The sequence below is a fragment of the Zingiber officinale genome, chromosome 2A (genome assembly GCF_018446385.1).
Source record: "Zingiber officinale cultivar Zhangliang chromosome 2A, Zo_v1.1, whole genome shotgun sequence".
NCBI classification, from domain to species: Eukaryota; Viridiplantae; Streptophyta; class Magnoliopsida; order Zingiberales; family Zingiberaceae; genus Zingiber; species Zingiber officinale.
Genome location: NC_055988.1, coordinates 105429211 through 105447523, shown reverse-complemented (window position 1 = coordinate 105447523; position 18313 = coordinate 105429211). Strand labels below are relative to the sequence as shown.

At 36.6% G+C, this 18313-nt stretch overlaps 1 protein-coding gene across 5 annotated transcripts; it reads right to left on the bottom strand.

The window, feature by feature from the left end:
* Positions 1–98: 98 nt before the first annotated feature.
* Positions 99–12097, bottom strand: LOC122041850 (DNA glycosylase/AP lyase ROS1-like). 5 transcript variants are annotated; one of them, XR_006129091.1, is made up of 20 exons: positions 11824–12094; positions 11022–11487; positions 9158–10924; positions 8342–8432; positions 6732–8211; positions 5886–5965; positions 5481–5565; positions 5309–5400; positions 5134–5202; positions 4985–5021; positions 4823–4905; positions 3838–4266; positions 3621–3657; positions 3485–3542; positions 3272–3411; positions 1941–2006; positions 1724–1838; positions 1606–1644; positions 753–991; positions 99–505 (listed from the first exon to the last, which is right to left on the bottom strand). XR_006129091.1 is itself a non-coding variant. In XM_042601696.1 (20 exons), exons 3-20 carry the CDS (start codon positions 11269–11271, stop codon positions 837–839), a joined length of 5073 nt encoding a protein of 1690 aa, XP_042457630.1. In that variant the 5' UTR covers positions 11272–11487; positions 11824–11871; positions 11954–12088; the 3' UTR covers positions 592–836. The 5 variants fall into 5 exon arrangements, 2 of the variants coding, with proteins under 2 accessions (XP_042457630.1, XP_042457629.1); XR_006129090.1 differs by having other exon boundaries at positions 99–502; XM_042601696.1 differs by lacking the exon at positions 99–505 and having other exon boundaries at positions 592–991; positions 11824–11871; positions 11954–12088.
* Between the last annotated feature and the right edge of the window lie 6216 nt (positions 12098–18313).

Sequence of the window (18313 nt, the reverse complement as noted above, 5' to 3'; positions counted from 1 at the left end):
TATCGAGCTAATTATCAGTGACACTCTCATCATATCAACGAACCAGATCCATAGATCATTTTTTACGATCTATGGGTGTGACTTAATTGAATCTATTATGCTTGAAAGACTCATAAGATATCCTTGACAAGAAGTCACAACTGAATAAGTTTAGCAATTATATGTAAATGCAATCGGTAGCAAGTAGCTACGAAGGCTAAGTCCAACTATTGTTCTTGAATAAATGTAAAAAATTTAATCTACTTTTCTAATCCTTTTGGAGCTTGAAAACAAGGAGACAGAGTTAATTGTCATAATCTCTAACTAGATAGGAATGCTTAGAAATGGTGGTGTGCTACCTACCACATTTGCAGCTATGGCACCAGTGGGAAGGAGACTCCAGCACAAACCGAACTTGTCAACGACAACAGAGCACACAGGTGAACCAGCAAGCAGTCATCACTCGATCATCAAGTCGGAGAAAAGCTCAGAGCCTGATCTGGAACAAATTGCACCCAGCTAGCTGCTGACCAGCAAAAGCAACATCAAACAACAAATATCTGGTTAAAAGAAACTTCTATATCTACTTGCATGTTAATACAGAAGGCAACATTGAGTATTCATGCACAAATGAAACTATTATTAATAGTACGTTATATTAAAACATCGGAAGCAATGGGTCTAGATTTTTGAAGAATGGCTCTCCATCGAGCATGTAATGAATACAATAGAAAGTTGCATCTGCCAGGCAAAGAAAAGTATCAGTGTCTCACTCTTAAAGGCGAGCGAGACAACATCAGTGCCAATGTATACAGCATTTGTCTACCAGGCCATTCTTCTAAGCGGTGGAACTGTGGCTAGATTTTATCAGCTGCCCCTGTTGCAGCATTCTTCTCATTCTTGTGTGTTGACTTTTTATCTTTTTGTGCATGGCTTGCTGCTAGGTGCAGTCTTGGACTAAGGGGCCTGGGTGCTCTTACTTTTTGGTCAAACCCTCTTAAGCAAACAAATCCTGCAAATAAGGATCTATAGTCAATAATAAGAATAAAATCTGAATTTAAAAGAGAAACTTTTATCTGTTCGTTTTGTTCTTTTGATATCTCCAAGGGAGCTGAAGGAGATGCCAGAACGACAAAGATAGCAGTCAAGGGATATTAATCAGAAATTGATTTTTTATTGATGGCATATCATGTTTGGATTACAATCGCAACCATATTTATCATTATTTCTATATTTATTATTACCATATTTATCATAATATATTACTACATTTATCATGAATGATAATGAAGCAATTGTCTTCTCTTTAGTTGTCTCTCTATTCTTTCTTTTCTATTTCTATGTGCTCCTGTTCTGTATTTCAACAGAAAGCACCAGAAATTTATTTATCCAGAAGAAAGTTGGTTTGTGTTTAAACATGCTTGCCAACACAAACCTAGTTATGTTCGCAGCATCATGCAACTTAAGTTCCCAAAGGAATCTTTGGCACCAAAGCAACTTTATATTGTACAATGATTTTCCAATTAAATTATCATTTCCTTCATTTGCATTAATTCTCACAAAAGATATGAAATGACCAAAAGAAAATTATGTAAGAACTCATGTTGGACATAACTATCACTCTACCTCTTGAAAAACAGAGTTGTATCTCCTCCATTGATAGACCTGAAAGGTTAATTGTGTTCTTTAGAATGTTATCCATAAAATAGGTTGATGCATGCGTGTATCTGAATACTCTTACTACCTCTGAATAATGTTGGTATGCTGGTGCCAAAATAAACAATCCTCCTGCGAAGGTTCCATATCAACCTCCTGGGAATAATTAATGGATTGTGGCTTGACTCATGGTCTGCAAATACCTGAATGAAAAAAATTAAAAGAATAAATGTTACTTACTAAAAACAATTCAATGAGGTATAGGTGATACCTCATTGATGATGACTCTTAAGATTTTAATTTACCTCATTAACTTGGAAATAAGTGCCATTCAGCGGAAAGCTTCCTCTATTCGCAGTTCGACAGGGAATCTGTTCATTGTGATATTTCCAAATGGCAGCAAAAGCATGAGATTGATTATGAACAATTCAGTCCCATTGTATACAAAATTTTCCTATCCTATGTTCCTTGGAAAAATATATATTTAAGAAAAAAAAAATAGAATTAACTTTTCACAAGGATGAATCAAACTAGTTCAAAAATCATGATCATGATTATTTCAAAATCATGAAAATCCAAAACTTGAAAAGAAAAAATGAAAATCCTTTGGAATTTATAATAATACTGAAAAAGGAAATTATCAGTTTCATTTTTTTGTAAAATTATTTTAGCAATTTATTCAAATCCATGAATGCTATGGATTCAAATATATTCGATGTGGGAATTTCTTGTTGAGAAACCCAACCACAACCAAAATAATTCTACTGATCATGAACTATGTCCAACTTGTGATCACACCCACATGATTTTCCAGAACTGTGTATCTTGTTTAAGGCTTTAAGAAAATATATATTACTAACCAAATAAGCTTATACAAAAATGCATACTCTAGGTCAACTGTTTGCATACAAAGAAAGCCAGCTAACCCCTCTTTAATTTTGATTTACAATTCATAAGTATCAACTAATTAGGTATGGCCATTTATAACCTAAAACTGATAAACCAAACTAATCCAAACAGAAACATTTAATTTATCAGTTTGGTTTTCATTTGCATATTCGGTAAAATCATAGGTTTCAGTTTAGTTTCAATTTGAACTTGAACAAATAGTTAAAACTGAATGAATCAAACTATTAAAAGTTTTTATTATGTGCATATATAGAAAGAGATAATTAATATGTTAATTATTATGGTCTCTTGTAGTGTTTTACTTTTTATGTTCCCTAATTATCTTAAACCTTAAAATATAATAATTTTTATTGTTAATTTCAATAAAATTATTATCTGGAAAATAGTTTTGGCCAATTTATAATTATTTTTAATTAATGGTTTCAATCAAAACAAAACTGAAAATACCAAACCAAAACTGTTTAGTTCTGTTTCAGTTTGATTTTGATTTTCCTTATTAAACTAATAAACCAAACCATGTCCATCACTACAAGTAATGAGACTTACTGAGTGTCAGGGTCAGGTATAAAATTGCCTAAACAATGTTAAAAGCATTCATTCCAATAATTACTCAAGTGTTACCCGTTAATCCCTTTTGCATTAAAATGTTCATTTTTATAAACCTTATACTTTCCTACATGGCAAATGACAATAGTATTTTAATTGCTCAAAGAAATTATATTATTACCAGAAGTGTTCCTCTGATTGTTTGAGATTGTTCCTCCCGTCTGCAACTGCAAGAAAAGCATGTCATATCTTGGCATATTCTTCCTGTTTCTTGATGATTGCAGCATGTTTGTGGTGGTTCAATAGAGTGTACAGTTTCACCTACAGTCAGTATTGAAGTGTTCGTTAATTTAACTTACTGGATTTGTAAATATTTAATCATAAATTTGCTTGCCTGGGGCCCAGATGCTCAGGAGGTATGGACACGGATCATCAATTTCTCTTTTCTCTAACTGTATCAAGTTCAGGAGCATGAGAAATGGATACGTTCAATAACTTAAACAGGAAGCACGTGATTAAACAGCATTTACCCCTTCAAGGAGAGGGTGCCCATCTGGAAGCTCGTAACTGTATCAAGCAAAATAAAAGGAATCCATAAAATTGCAAAGGATCCCTTAAGAACACCACATATAATTGAGATAAGAACAATACTAGCTTACTAATTGTCTAGATATTGCTGTTATCAAAACACCAACACTTCTCTTTCACAGAAATAAAAAAAAAAATTATGATTAAAAAAACACTTACACTAAATGCTCCGTCCGTAGACGTTTCACATTCTTAAGCTTGGGCATAGGAATTGAAGCAGATTCACTAGTGATAGCAACTATAGCCTTTTCAATTTCACCATCTGGAAGCTCAACATTTTCTTGTATATAGTTCTGCAAGTTCTGTGTGAACTCTCCCAAGTTCAAATTTATGGTAGGAATTTCACAAGGATCTTCATAATAAGTTTCTTCTATCTCACTTTCAAAAGCTACTTGGCATTGCAGTTCAGGTGATGGTGGCTCTTCAATAATAGGATCATCATTGTGTCTAGTTCCTTGCAAAAGGTAATTCTCCTCATTTTGGCATAATGACACTGCATTTAATAGTTTAATATCATGGTTTTCCAATGCAACACTCATTGTTGATTTCACTAGTTCTCTCTCCTCTGGTCCTTGAAGTAGTCTTGAACTAAAGAAGGTAATGTTGTTAGAAATTTATCTTGAACATTGAAGAAACAATCAATCAGTAAAACAAAGGTAAATTTATTTTAAATAATTGAGTTTTAAGTGATTTAAGATTGGCATTTTCAAATCAAGGGACTGAAATTAGTACTATATTCAATATATAAAAATTCATCACTCTGCATAATTGCTAATGACTGACTTGTTTATTTTCTCACCATGTAGACAGCTACCCATGTATATCATATCACAATATCTACATGCTATGCAGATGCCTGGTAACTCTAGTTTTTTATTATATTTTCTCCTGACGGATAAGACAATTGTATATCTCTCAATAACTACAATCAGAAATAGAAATCATCACAAAAACCACATGCTATGCAGATGACTCGCAACTCTAATTTTATTATATTTTTCTCCTGAAGGTAAGACAATTATATTTCTCCCAATTACTATAATCAAAAATAGTATTCAGATGGAAATATTTGTCGTGTTTACCTAGTATGTACCATTTTTCACAGACAAGATTAATTCAAAATATTTTTATATTAGTGAATTACCTAGTCCATGCACTAGCAAAGTGCCTGCACTCTCCTCTCATTGGACATGCATTACAATTTGGTTTGCCTTTTGTGCAAAAAACCTACAAGGAAGAATAATTCTTATTACAAACTTAAATAAAAAAGTATTTATATGCATATTTAGATATTTTTTTAACACACCTTTCCGAAAGTTATCATTTGATAATGCAGCTCATACCTGTGAAAAGTTCAGGATTAGTGTCAAAGAACTCCCTTCTTGCACCAAAGCAAAAAAGAACACAATAATTGAATTTTCATTTGATAATTGAACACAAGGTTTTAGGAATTACAATGTCCGTTGATCCAGCTTGCATAATCGAGGCCAAAGATACTTTTGAATAGTCTCCAATACTGGATAGCTTGGATTGAAGAAACAAAGGTGGAATTGTCATATAATAGTTCATTCTAAATATTTAACTAAAAGTTATGAAAAACTAATGGCAAACTATAGATGCAGTCATTTACCTCTCTAAAAGATGCAGTTGGAGGGATTCTGGTAGGGGTTTCAGAGGCACCCAACCAAGTCTCACACATATCCGCCCAACATTTGTGTCAACCTGGTCGACATGTGCAGCATAAACAAAAAGTTTTTTTTTCCTGGTAAATTGTTAAAAAAATTCCAACAGGAACAACTCACAGGAAAAGCATGTTGATGAAGTGTCAAAAGCCTAACACATTCAACACTCTTGAGTCCTAACCCTCGTATGCTGAGAAGGTAATCCCTGAAACATTAAGCATACTAACTTCTTAAGAAATGGGTCACTATGTGAAAAAAATTTCAATTTTGGCGTAGTCTGATTTAATATTTCCTTTTGAAGTCACAATAAAATCCTCCATAAATGGGAGATTGTTTGGCTGAAGGTAGTCAAATTTAGGCATCATTCTCACGTACAAGCTATTACCTGAAATAGCCTACTGTTCTCTACCATGTTTTTGTCTTAGCTTAAATCAAAGGAATATGAAAACATAATTTGGTAAAGGAAACAAAGATGTGTATATTAAAACTTTTACTTTGTTAAAGATGAGTATGTTGAAACTTTACTTTGTTTTCTCTGGGGGAACATCCCTTAGCCACTCAAGGTCAAGGCTTCCATGATCTGTAACTAAACGGTTAAGAAAATCCTGCAAAAAAATGGCTGTCATCTGGTAGATCTTTGACACTAGATTTATAGTAAGTAAATTGATATTTTGAACAAAAACATGTTAAGCAGCATTTTTCTTTGCCACAGAACATAACCAGCCCAAAGATGCATCAATACTTTCCAATGACATCTACCATCTGGTTTATCCCAGATGCTTATGTCCAATTTGTGCTAAAAATTGCATGTCAAGCAATAAAATAAAGATAATTAGTGGCTACATGTGTGCATTTTAGATCCCATATCAAAATTTCAGATCACCTTCATTGCTTGAATTACAAATAATATCCAATTTACAGATTCATACAATTAGTTGTTAACTACACTTCAACAGACCAATTCCAAATGCAAATAAAAAAATTTACCATGAGAAATTTTATTCTAATGTTTAATGAACAATTAAATCACTTTTTGAAAAAAAAAATTCTTTGATCTATGAATGAGACTATTGGTGTTACATGCAGGAGAATGTGGAGGCATGCACAAAAATGACTGTAGAATGTTATGCTAATAATCTGTGCAAAAGAAGAACAGAAAAGGAAAATCTCCATGTTTAAGGTATGGAAGAAGGTGAGTTTTTTGTGTCAAAATATTTACACATGGATTTCATGCTTGAACTCAGGTGAAATTGAGGAAAAGAAAGTTCCAGTGGCATTTAGGAATTTTTAGTGCTTGGATCTTTTCTCCAGTGATGCATTTAAGGCTTATATGTCACCGGGAGAAGCATGAAGATATTGCTATGACTTTACCTTGATCCTGCCTGCTAGTACATTGTTCATTCCTCTTTCTTTTATGGTTTCTGAAATTTCTCCAATATTTGAACGCATTACAGCTTCCCAATCTAATGAGTCCATTCTATCTTTACTTCTCTCTGAGTTATAACCATTGTGGCATGCTTCCCTTCGCAAACTATCCCAGTCAAAGGAAGTTTTCTTTGCAGACTCCTCCCTGGTGTTCTTTGCCTTTGGTGCACCTTTTGATGCTTCTGATGGAACCTTAATGGGACTGCAAACTTCAACTTTTGAGTTAGGTTCAACTATATCCATCAGCTGAAATGATCTCTTTAAATCATTGCATGAATTTGAAATTGCACCCTGCAATAGATGGAGCTGTTTTTGAGATGAAATCCCAACTTCGTACTGATTTTTTTCCACCTCACAGTCCTTTGATTCACTTTGCTTTGATATCATAGCATCTTCCTCTCCATATAAGGAAGCGAGTGATCTAAAGTGTAGCTTGCCTATGGATGATCTTGTATCATGAGAAATGGTCACATTGGACATGGTTGCTGATGATTGCTGGCTTAAAGGTTCAGTTGAGTTTTTGGAAGATTCATTGCAGTTTCTCTGAGCAGTTACTGTGTCTTTATTGAACTTGGTAGGATCAGACAAAATGAATCTCGAAATGCTTTTACTTTGTCTTGAATCAACATTCTTCATATTGACTGAATCAGAGGAATCAGACGTTAAATCTGGCAGCAAACCCATGGAATCAAGTTGTGAACAATTAAGTAGAGAACTAGCCTTGGAACTGGTTTCTTGGCAGGCATCTTCCACAATCTTCAATCTACCAAATGAAGTTAAATTTTCAGAGTTCTGATCATCAACTGTACTGGGCTTGTTTAGTGACATCATCCCATCATTGAGGTTGTGAACTCCATGAGTAATGCTTACTCCTGATATATCTATAGGCTCCTGACTGAGGGAATAACTATCCAAGACAGTTCTTGGATCTGTGTTCACGAGTGTAGGGAGACTTAATCCAGCATAGGTGGTACTGGGAAAAAGACTGCTTGAAATGCTGTCAGATGGAGAGAAGTTCAATGAGGATACTGCCTCATTCAGTATCCTTTTATCTTCAAAATGCAAACCCGTTCTTACTGTTGTAGAAATCTCTGTTTTGTCATCTGATGTGAAAGAACGTCCTTCAGGCCTTCTTCTCTGGGCATTCACATCTGTACAAGAATTTTCTAGGTCATGATAACCTGTATTCACTCTCCCTGGTTCATCAGGTCTGTGCATTTTGTTTCCTTCCTCATCTCCAATGTAATAGATGAAAGAATCCGGTTCAAACACATTATGACCCAATGGATTGTGTTGACAAAGCATGTTAGAAGATGTGATGATATCATGTTCATCAGTAAAGATGCTCATTCTATTTGCATTTTGTTCTAAGTTATCTTTTCTTGGCTTAAGTGGAAACTTTGCAGCAAGAGCCATAAAAGCAGAGCTGTAAAAACAATAAGAATACTTGGAAATCAAGTACAATTAACAAGGTCAAGTTTTAGGCCATGAGATAAAACGGGTGATAATATTGAATAGTGAAATTACTGAAATATAAACAACTAATGTCATGATACCTTGAGAGGTGGTCTGATACATTCTGGGTTAGAAAAACACCTATCACAGAGTCCAATACAGAACCTTTCCAGGGAGAGAATTGTCTATCTCCTAAAAGCAAAGACATTTCTCATAAGAACATATTGAACTGCTTGCAGTAACTAAGTTTTCGAGAAAGAGACATCTCGCTATAGCTTCCTAATTGTAAACATATCTAGTTTTATATAGAAGCACAATACATTTATGGTATGAATTTTCCACTATCTTGAGGGTTCTAGTTCCTATCAAGTTCTGCAATTTTTTCCTAATTGCAAAAGTCTCTTTTGAGAAGTAAACTTTTAATGAACTCACACCAACAAGAAAAGGTACGACTCAAGTTTGATGATCATATTTAAATTTGTATCTAATGACCTAAATGCATGTATTGAAACTGCAACAAAAGAACAAATCTGGTAGGAGAACTCTAGCATCTGCAATTCCTGCTATGCAATTTCAATGCTGTCTGATCAGCTGCTTAATAGAAATAATTGCAACTTATTAGTGATCTAATAATTACCGTTTCTTTCTTAATGATGATGGTTTATCTTGTAAGGCCAAATACTGGAAGACACTTATTAGAAATCACATTTGTCCTTCTTCCAAAATAATATTGTTTGGAGGAAAAACACTAACAGAACTGAGTTTTACCACTAGAGATTTCTAAAGATTGTTGAAGTCCACTCAGCTCATAGATTGTGGTTACTTGCTTTTATGTTTCAACTTATTTGTGCAGATAATTCTCTTGCGAAAATATTTTGAAATATGGTTGATAAAGATGGAGGCATTGTTAGCAGTACCTTGGATAAGACGCATTCGTGCAATGAATGAATCTGCACGAGCACCAAATACTGTTCTTTGTTCTTCCCATTGCTCTTCTCTGTCCGGATCTGATCCTTCATATCTGATCATTTTTCCCATTAAAAGATTCCATACCCTTTTGGTCTCATCATCCAAATCAACCTTGGCTTTGAGGCGCTTTCTCTTGGTTTCATAAGATCCTGCATATGGAACAATCATGTTGCTTTCATAACTTACAAGAGCAGATTGTCCTTCAGCTGCATTGTAATTATATGTTGGATACATATAAGGCACAATTGCTTGTGACATATCAGTACATTGGTCAGATGTTGAATGGAGATGAACATGTTTCCTTCTTGTTCGTTTTCCTGTTTTGATTCTCATACGAGTATCTGTGAACAAGGCTTCGACACATTCCTGATGTCTACTTTCAAGGTTTTGCAAAAGTTCTTTGTAGCCTGCAACTCTCTCAGTGAGAACCGGCTTAGGGGCTCGAATAGGCACCTTTGATCTCTTCTTTGTCACTCGTTTGATGGTACCAGATGTTAATATGAAATCTGAGGTTCGCAAATCACCCAATGTTACCAAATTTTGTTCATCTACAAAGCTACATGATTTGGAGATTCGTTTCATTTTACCAAATCTCCCATTGTGCATTAGCATGGTTCTCCTCCTTTTACATTCCGGTGGAAATTGTGGAATATTGCTGGCATGTGTCTGCATAAAGGCTTTATTACTTGAAATTGGATATGTGCAACCTCTTCGGGCATTGTCAACATGATTATAACAACTTTTAGCTTGTTCATTCTCCATTTCCCCTTGCACTAAAGTCATCTCTGTATCACCATCTAACTTTACATGACTCTGAATATTATTCTGTTTTGATACCTCAACAATGTGGGTTTTATATGTACTATTTGCCTTGCCAGCCATTCTAGCCAGATGCTTCCAATTTTTCTTCAATAATTCTCTTCTAGAATAATGAATTGGAGATCCAATGAATGCATCCTTTGGATGCTCATCTAAAGATTGGTTTTCAGAAGAAAAATCAAGTCTTCGTCTAGTCCCATTATCACTATGTTGGTTGGAAGATTTCCTTGCTATTCTTGAAGTTTTGCTTGTATCTCTAGTCATCTCTTGTGGTGCATTTGAACAATTTGAGTTTTTTTTAGGCACATTACTCCTGGACTGGTTTTGTTTTCTCTTTACCTGTTTGGGAGTAACTGGCTTTGGAATTACTGGTTCTTTTGGGCCAAAAGGCAAATCTTTAAGAACCTTAGGCCTGTGCTTTTTCCTTGTTGCTGCTTTCGTCTTTTTAGTTCTTAGGTTTCTTTCTATGTTTATTCTCTCAACTGGTTGACTAAAATGAGATGAAAATGGAGTATGTATCTCAATCCTTTGTTTCATTAAGGAAGCACCTTCGATTAGCAAACTGTCTCCAGAGGATTGACTTCCTTCCTGTACTTTCTCATTCCTATTCAGACCAATGCCAGTCGACTGGATCATTTCATGATTATTCTCCAACGCCTTACTCTTATCTGGAGTTATAGGTGCTACTAGCTGAGAAGAATCAAGCAAGACATTCACACAGCCTTGTCTTGTGTGAGCTTTCTTCATGCTTCCTTTGTGGATAAGGTCATCTTGATTTACTTGACTCATTTCATGCTGTATAAAGCCATAAACTTGTTTATCCTTCGCTGGAGTCATAGGGGCTAATGCAACAGGCATTCCCCCAATCATGTTCGTGCATGCAGCTTTCTCAGGCACTAAATGGAGATTGGTATGAGTTTCTAACTAAAACAATTAGCTCTTGCCCATGGCAAGAATTCATTTACTAAACTAAATAAACTCACTGACACTGACCTTGAAGATGATCACCGCTAACACAAACACTTCCACCTGTAAGTGCCTTGTCATTCGCCAAAGAAAGAAGCTGATGATTACTACCAAGAACCGGAGCTACACTCGGCATTCCAGCTCCAGCTGCATTAGACAGAACCATGACTTGATCATAATGTACCTCAGGAAGTCCTGCTGTCGGATTCGACAAAAGCGTTTTGTGTGGTCCAACATTGTCGTAGTGAGCCCCCTCTGGCCTAGGGGAGGTTGCCATATTCGTGCTCGGTAGTCCACGCAGATGATCACTAAAACCCTTTAAGGATGGGGTTTCTTCTGAGGAATGATGGGAACCGCCACTGCGGCAAGCTTCCAGGGAGTCTAATTGCTGTTGCTGCTGAAGCTTTCTCCCCTTGTTTACATCATATGAATCAGCATTAAGAATCAAAATTGGTTTTCTCGTTTGTGTCTTTCAACACCGATCTTCCCTGTCCTGCATAGACAAATTCCGGAAGAAAGCCAAAAGGAGATGAAAGACGTATTGGCGAAAGTTCATCAGCAAAAAGTAACAGTAGAAGGGGATGAACCCTCTATCACAAGCTCTCTCTTTTTTCCCTTCAAATTTCCCAATGTGGCAAATAGCAACTAGTATTACTACTTTCCACTCAACAAAACCTCATTTCAAGTACCAAAAAAGGGGGAAATTTGACAATCCGGAAGCTCATAGAGAAATAAATTCAAATAAAACTACTGATTGAGCAAAATTGAAGCGAGTTGAAGCACAGATCGCAGAGAAAAAAGAGAGAGAAAGAGGCAGAAGAGGACTCACGCCGAACATCCCAAAAGCAAGCACGCTCCTCATCGCTTTCCCCTCTCCCTGAGAGCGAGAATGGAAAGCAGACTCACAAAGAGAAAGAGAAAGAGAAAGAGAAGAAGATGAGGAAAAAGACGAAGCCCACGGTGCCAAGCGAACTCCTCTTTGCCTTCGCTTGCGAAGTGGCAACATCCTCGCTGCTTAACAAGGATCGACGACGGTTCCTTCTCGTGTCGCCAGGAGAAGAGCGAGAGATTCATGTGGCCGTCGAGAATTGAGAAGAACACAGATTGAGTAGGCGAGAAATAAGGGCGAAAAGTCACGATCAATATCGGATTCAACCCTTTACTAAACACACCCTAATTTTTTTCCTCAAAAATACCCTCTAAAATATCTTTTTATAAAAAATTTTAAAATATCTCCCTCCCCTTCCCCTTCCCCTTCCCCTTCTCTTTTCTCTCTGTGTCTATTTTATCTCTACAACCTAATACAATCATGCAGCAATGGTAACTGAACAAATCTTAGTGCGTATGATGGATCATGACGAAACAAATTCTAGTGTGTTCGGCCAATGGTAACCAAATAGGTAACAATGTGTTTGGTGGATCAGGATCAAACGGCGTGATTAAAATTTGCATTTTCATATCTATATTATACATTTTACAATGTCAACAACCCAACACAATCCTAAAGTCATTTTCATTTAAAGATAACATATTAAGTATGTTTCTATGATCATAAATGAAAACTAAACACAAATCTAACAAAAACAGAAATTTACCTATGTAATAATAATGTAGAACAAAATGGAAAACTGAACTAGCACTAACCTGTAACTCCAAGAGAAGAGAGAGATATATGAAGGAGGGAAAGTTGGAGATGGGTGCGGATTTTTCTTTTTAATTTTTTCACTAAATTAGAATTTTTTTATTAAAAAGGGTAAAATAGAAATATTACGAGGTGTATTTAAAAATTTTTATACAGCATCTCTAATGGGAGATATTTGGAGGGGATATTTCTCCAAATATTCTCCTTCTTAAATATCGCCCATTATGAAGGATATTTGAGGGGTGATTGGAAATCACCAGACATTAATTCTCTTGTAGGGCCCACTAAAATGATGGACTACCATTATTTGTTATTTTTTTATTATTTTTTTAATTCAATTAAATTGAAAAAAAAACAAAAAATAAACATTAAAAGAAACAAAATCAAAACGTTCAAACTAATAAATGTTGGAAAAAAACAAAAAAAAAAACAGAAACATTAGAATCAAAAATCAAACAAGAAAAAAAAACGAACGTTAATCTCAACGTTCATTTTTTCGAACGTTGGATAATGTTTATTTTCCCCCTATATATATATATATATATCGTTTCTTTCATCTATTTTCATCACTTCCATACTCATTGTCTACCAAAAATTTAGAGAGAAATGGATAAATATTCTGGTCATTATTTTAGGGATTTGTTCAACTCTTCAAATATCGACGAAAATTCTAGTGAAGAAAATTCTCAAGTTCGCCCTAATTTCTTTAATCCTCAATTTCCATTTCCCACTCAACATCCACCAAATTTTCAACATTTTCCATACCCACCACTATATTACCATAATTTCCAAAGTTATCCAAATTCTTTAAGTGGTGACCCTCGAGCTCCGTTTTATACATATCCTCCAGAATATTGGCAAAGTAATTAGTATTTCTTGCAGGCCTCATCTCATGGAATTAATCCACTTCAATCATCAGAGATTCAATCAAATGAATCGAGAAGAGCTAGTGTTGATGCAATTGACAGTGATAAAGGTACACCTTATGCAGCCCCGATTCACAATTTCCTCCATTCTCATATGAAATTGCAAATGACGATATTATTCTCAATCAAGCACCAGAGATGGGAAACTAATCAAATGAAGACTATAGCAAGCGAACAGTATGGACAGTAACAGATGATAAGCTCCTTGCAGCGGCCTACACAATTATGAATGAAGATTCACACTACAACAAAAATGTTAAACGACAACACCACAAAGACAACGGTTTTAAATGAAACTGTTGTAAATCTGGTAAAAGACAACGATTTTAGATAAAATACAAAAGACAATAGTTTTGTGAAAACCGTTGTCGTTGAGCAATTTTTTTTTAAATCAACAACGCATTTTACAACGGTTATCTAAAACCGTTGTCTTTAAGCGCTTTTTTAAGGGCTATGATAACGGTTTTGATAAAATCGTTGTCTTTGACTTTATTCGTTTCGTCATTTCCCCTCGCAGTTTTACTTTCCCTCTCTCCGCAAATCTTTTCGACGCCTTGTTTTCCCTTTCGTGCTCCCAAACCTAGCTAAGTAATTTTTCTTTCCCTTTCCTCATACAATCTTTTCACTCCATCCTGCTGGATCTTCCTCCACAACGAAGCGAGCACCTCCCATGGCTCGCTTTCTTGTTCCCGTCAGAATCGAATGGTTGCATCCGACCAAACAAACCACATCCATCGCAAGGTCAAGGTACATGTTTTTTTACCTCTCTCTTGAAGCAAAAGTCCATTTACGACCAACCCCACCCTCTACCCGAGGAATCTTCCCTTCTCATCATGTAAAGCTTGCTCCTTTCTTCGATCTTGTCACCCTTCTCTCTGCGAGAGCATATTTGAGGAATCTTCCTTGGCGTCTCCTATGCCTTTCCAGTCGCGACCTCCTCCCTCGCCGCCGGCCGCAACCCTCGGTCTATCTCTTTCCTCTACGTCGCCCAGGTCACCTCCTCATTCCTTGAATACGATTTTTGTCGCCGCTTGTTGTTCTCGCTCTGGATTGTAGCTTGGGGATCTCCTGCCCCCATTTGGAGTATATTTATTTTGCTACACAATCCTCGTTCGCGCGGTATAATTGCAACTCCCTCTAGATGTTTTTTTTGGCGGTTATGTTAAAATCGTGGTTTTGCGCGCTTGCTTGGCTGTGTGCTGCTTCCTAGTGAATGGAAGTTGAGTTACACAAAAATAAGAGCAAGTTACATATTCCAAGCTAATTTTTGAAATAGAACGCATTTTCCACATAATTTTGCAAAAAATTTTCCATTATCCTTCCAAGATTTAACAAGGGATCTAAGCAATTCAACCTTTTTTTTTGGTATATTTATCGAACTTACTTCTTTTCCTACCATTATGCTACTATAAGGATTTGGAAGACACTTAGAAACGATAAATAATCTAAGTTCGCCTAGATTATATATATATTTGTGCCACAGAAGTTTATTTCTTGTTTAAATTCTTACTGCACTTTAATTGTTTGTGCACTTTTACCTAATTCCAAATATTGATTATCGTACCATGCCTTTCAAGATTTTGCCCGCGGTCGTATGGTTAAATCTCATAATTTTGATGTCTCTTGCTTTGCAAAGAAAACATGCTCAGGTGTTAGTCTTAGTAGGTGAGGTTACTTGTTGAAAATATCCAGTCGTTCTGTTGTAAGAAATTGAGCATTTATTACACGCTGCCTGCAAAATTTTTGAGGATGAACTGTTGGATGAGTCTCCTTGATTACCATATTTTGGCTATCTTGTTGGCTACATTTGATTCTCGATATTTAGGATGAAGAATTGAAGATTTACTATGCGATGTGTTTCCATTGAGTTTTGAGCTTATCTTGGGCTTTAAATCACGGACATCGTGAGGTAGGTTCGATTCAATGCACTGCTTTATGCTAATCCAAAGGCTTAGGGAAAATCTAATTGTGTGAGCAATTGTATTGGCTGGAAGGATGATCAAACAATGATATTTTTTCTACAAATCTTGATTCGCAAGAACCTTATCATTTTGTAACTACAAATGTTGTAACTTTGTGAGCTCAAGTTCATCGAATTTGTTATTGTTCTATTCTGTGCAATCAAAATGGTCCTTATTTATCAATCATGTTTTAATCACTTTCTACATGCCAGGTAGCGTGTGTTCTAATGTTCAAGCTTCAGTGAGATGATTTCCCAGTGGATACTCACGTGTGCCCTTTTATCTAATCTCAAATTCTAGCAAAGTATCAACTAATATATGCAGAACCATGGTGCTTTTGCAGGTTTTTAGGATAATGAGGGACATTAGTTGGATCCCCATTAAAGCAAACAGAGAGCAAGCATATATCCACCTCAATAATAGAATACCTAATCATTTGAAGTTTGACCTGAATTGTCTTCTTGTAACTCATGGAAGACTTCTGTCACAGGTGTTCTGTTAGAAGAGGTAATTGTTGAATCCCGTGGTAATTTTGATGTGATCAACCAAGTTTAGGTTAGGTCCTGCTTTGTGTTTGATCCCTGTGTCTAAGTGTGCAAGAGCTTAGGAGGGCAGGAAGTCGAGCGGAAGACACAGCTAGCGAGAAGGACGGCACGGGAAGGGAGCCGACGGGCTCGGTGCGTCCGAAGGACGAGAGAGCTGCGAAAGAGTACACCCGGTGGGCGTGAAGAACATGCGCGGTGTTCGAGGGACGTAAAGCCGGGACGGAAGACTGCTCGAGGAGAAGGCTGGGAACTGGGTTCGGGTGAGCCCTATTCCGGATGGCCGAAATCACCCAAAGAAGCCGAACCAGAGCAAGTCAACTGGAAGTTGACTTGTCAATGGTTCGGTCGGCCGAACCTCCTGATCGGTCGACTGAACCCCTCTCAATCAGCAGCCAACCGCCAATGCCACGTCAGAAGTTGACCGTTGGTAAAGCTGATCGGTCGACCGAACCTCCTGATCGGTCAACCGAACCGAAGTTAATCCAGAGACTTAGTCGAGCAAGTTGATCGGGCCAACTCAGCTGGAGACCGTTGGTCAATCGGTCGACCGAACATAAGGATTGGTCAACCGAACCTAAGCTCGATTCTCAGAAACTGCACCTGGACGGAATACTGGGCAGGTACAGCAGGTTCGGTCGACCGAACTTGGGGATCGGTCGACCGATCCCTCTCGAGTCAAACCTGATCCCGAAGGTTCAGGTTATCTGATAAGCTCTAGAACCCCTATATAAAGGGGGTCTCGGGTAGCTATTGAAATACAACGAAATCGAACTACAATTTCTGTACTTTCATTCTAGCAATAGTTCTGTGCTTCCAAGTGTGTAAAAGACTTCTCTGCCTTCAGAGAAGGAGATCGTTCATAGTGCTTTATTACTGCCTTGGATTAACAACCTTCTTCGTTGTAACCAAGTAAATAGCTGAGTCCTTCTTTTCTGTTCATAGTTTAGTTTTGTTTAAATTTATAACTATTGCATTTATTTCAATTTAAATTGGTTGAGAAGGGTATAGCTTTTATTTGCAGGCAATTCACCCCCTCTTGCCGGTCCTCGCTGCACCAACAAGATCAATGTTAGTTAGAGCCCTATAGCCAATCATATGATGATTGTTGTATGGACTCATTGTATCTTATTCCTATGTATATAAAGGCATTTGTTTTGGTTATTATACTTACTTGTATTGGTGTCAAATAACTAAGTATAATAGTGTCCTTGAGTAGAAGATTCTTATCTATATCAATCGATTGGTTGAATGGATAGTGAGATGATATAGAGAGCACTACTCTTAATTATTCCTAGTCAAGTATTAACATTCAGGGACAATGTTAATGCGACGAGACTAGCATGTAGGTCAACTCGATGACTTGATCTCACAAGTCATGGATATAGAGATATCAAGTTGACACATGGGTATGCATTGGAGAATGTATACTGAATGACCCGCCATGAGAAAGTATCATGGATCGTTATATAAGTGTCATATACTTTCTCATGTGGCTATTAGTATGACTATTAGTCCTTGGACCTGAAGTCACCATGGTTCCCTACATAAGGAGTTGCATACTTTAGCTTCGTCAAACGTCACCCGTAACTGGGTGGATTATAAAGGCGATTACTGGGTATGCAACAAATTATGCGGAGGGATGTGAGTGATATAGATGGGATCTATCCCTCCTATATAACGGGAATGGCATCGTTATTCTTGATAGAGTGAGACCACTAAGTGTATGGTCATGCCCAAGTGAGTCAATATGAGATATTGAGCTCATTTGATTAGAGTGAGTCTACTTGGAGTTCAAGATTTAGATTGATTAGAGGATGACACGGTCTATGCCTCAAATTGATCAATCTAGGTGTCAAGGATAGAAGGACACTTGTCATATATTGTGAAGAGTCACAATTAATAGTCACAAGGTGATGTTGGATCCCAACATTCTTGTAACTTGGGTAGTAATGATGTGTTGCTAGATACCGCTCATTACTTATGCTTCTAAATGGATTTAGGAGCATTGTCAATGTTACAAGAACCTATAGGGTCACACACAAAGGGCAATTAAATGGAGATTAGGTTCATTTGATGTACCTAGAGGATTAGGTTCATGTGATGAACCAAATTGGATTAAGAGTAATCCAAATTAAACTAATTGAGTTGGACTCAATTTGGTTCATGTGTTAAATGAGTCTAATTTGGACTTGGATTCATTGAGTCAATTTAATTCAATGAATAAGATGCATTATATTAAAATTGA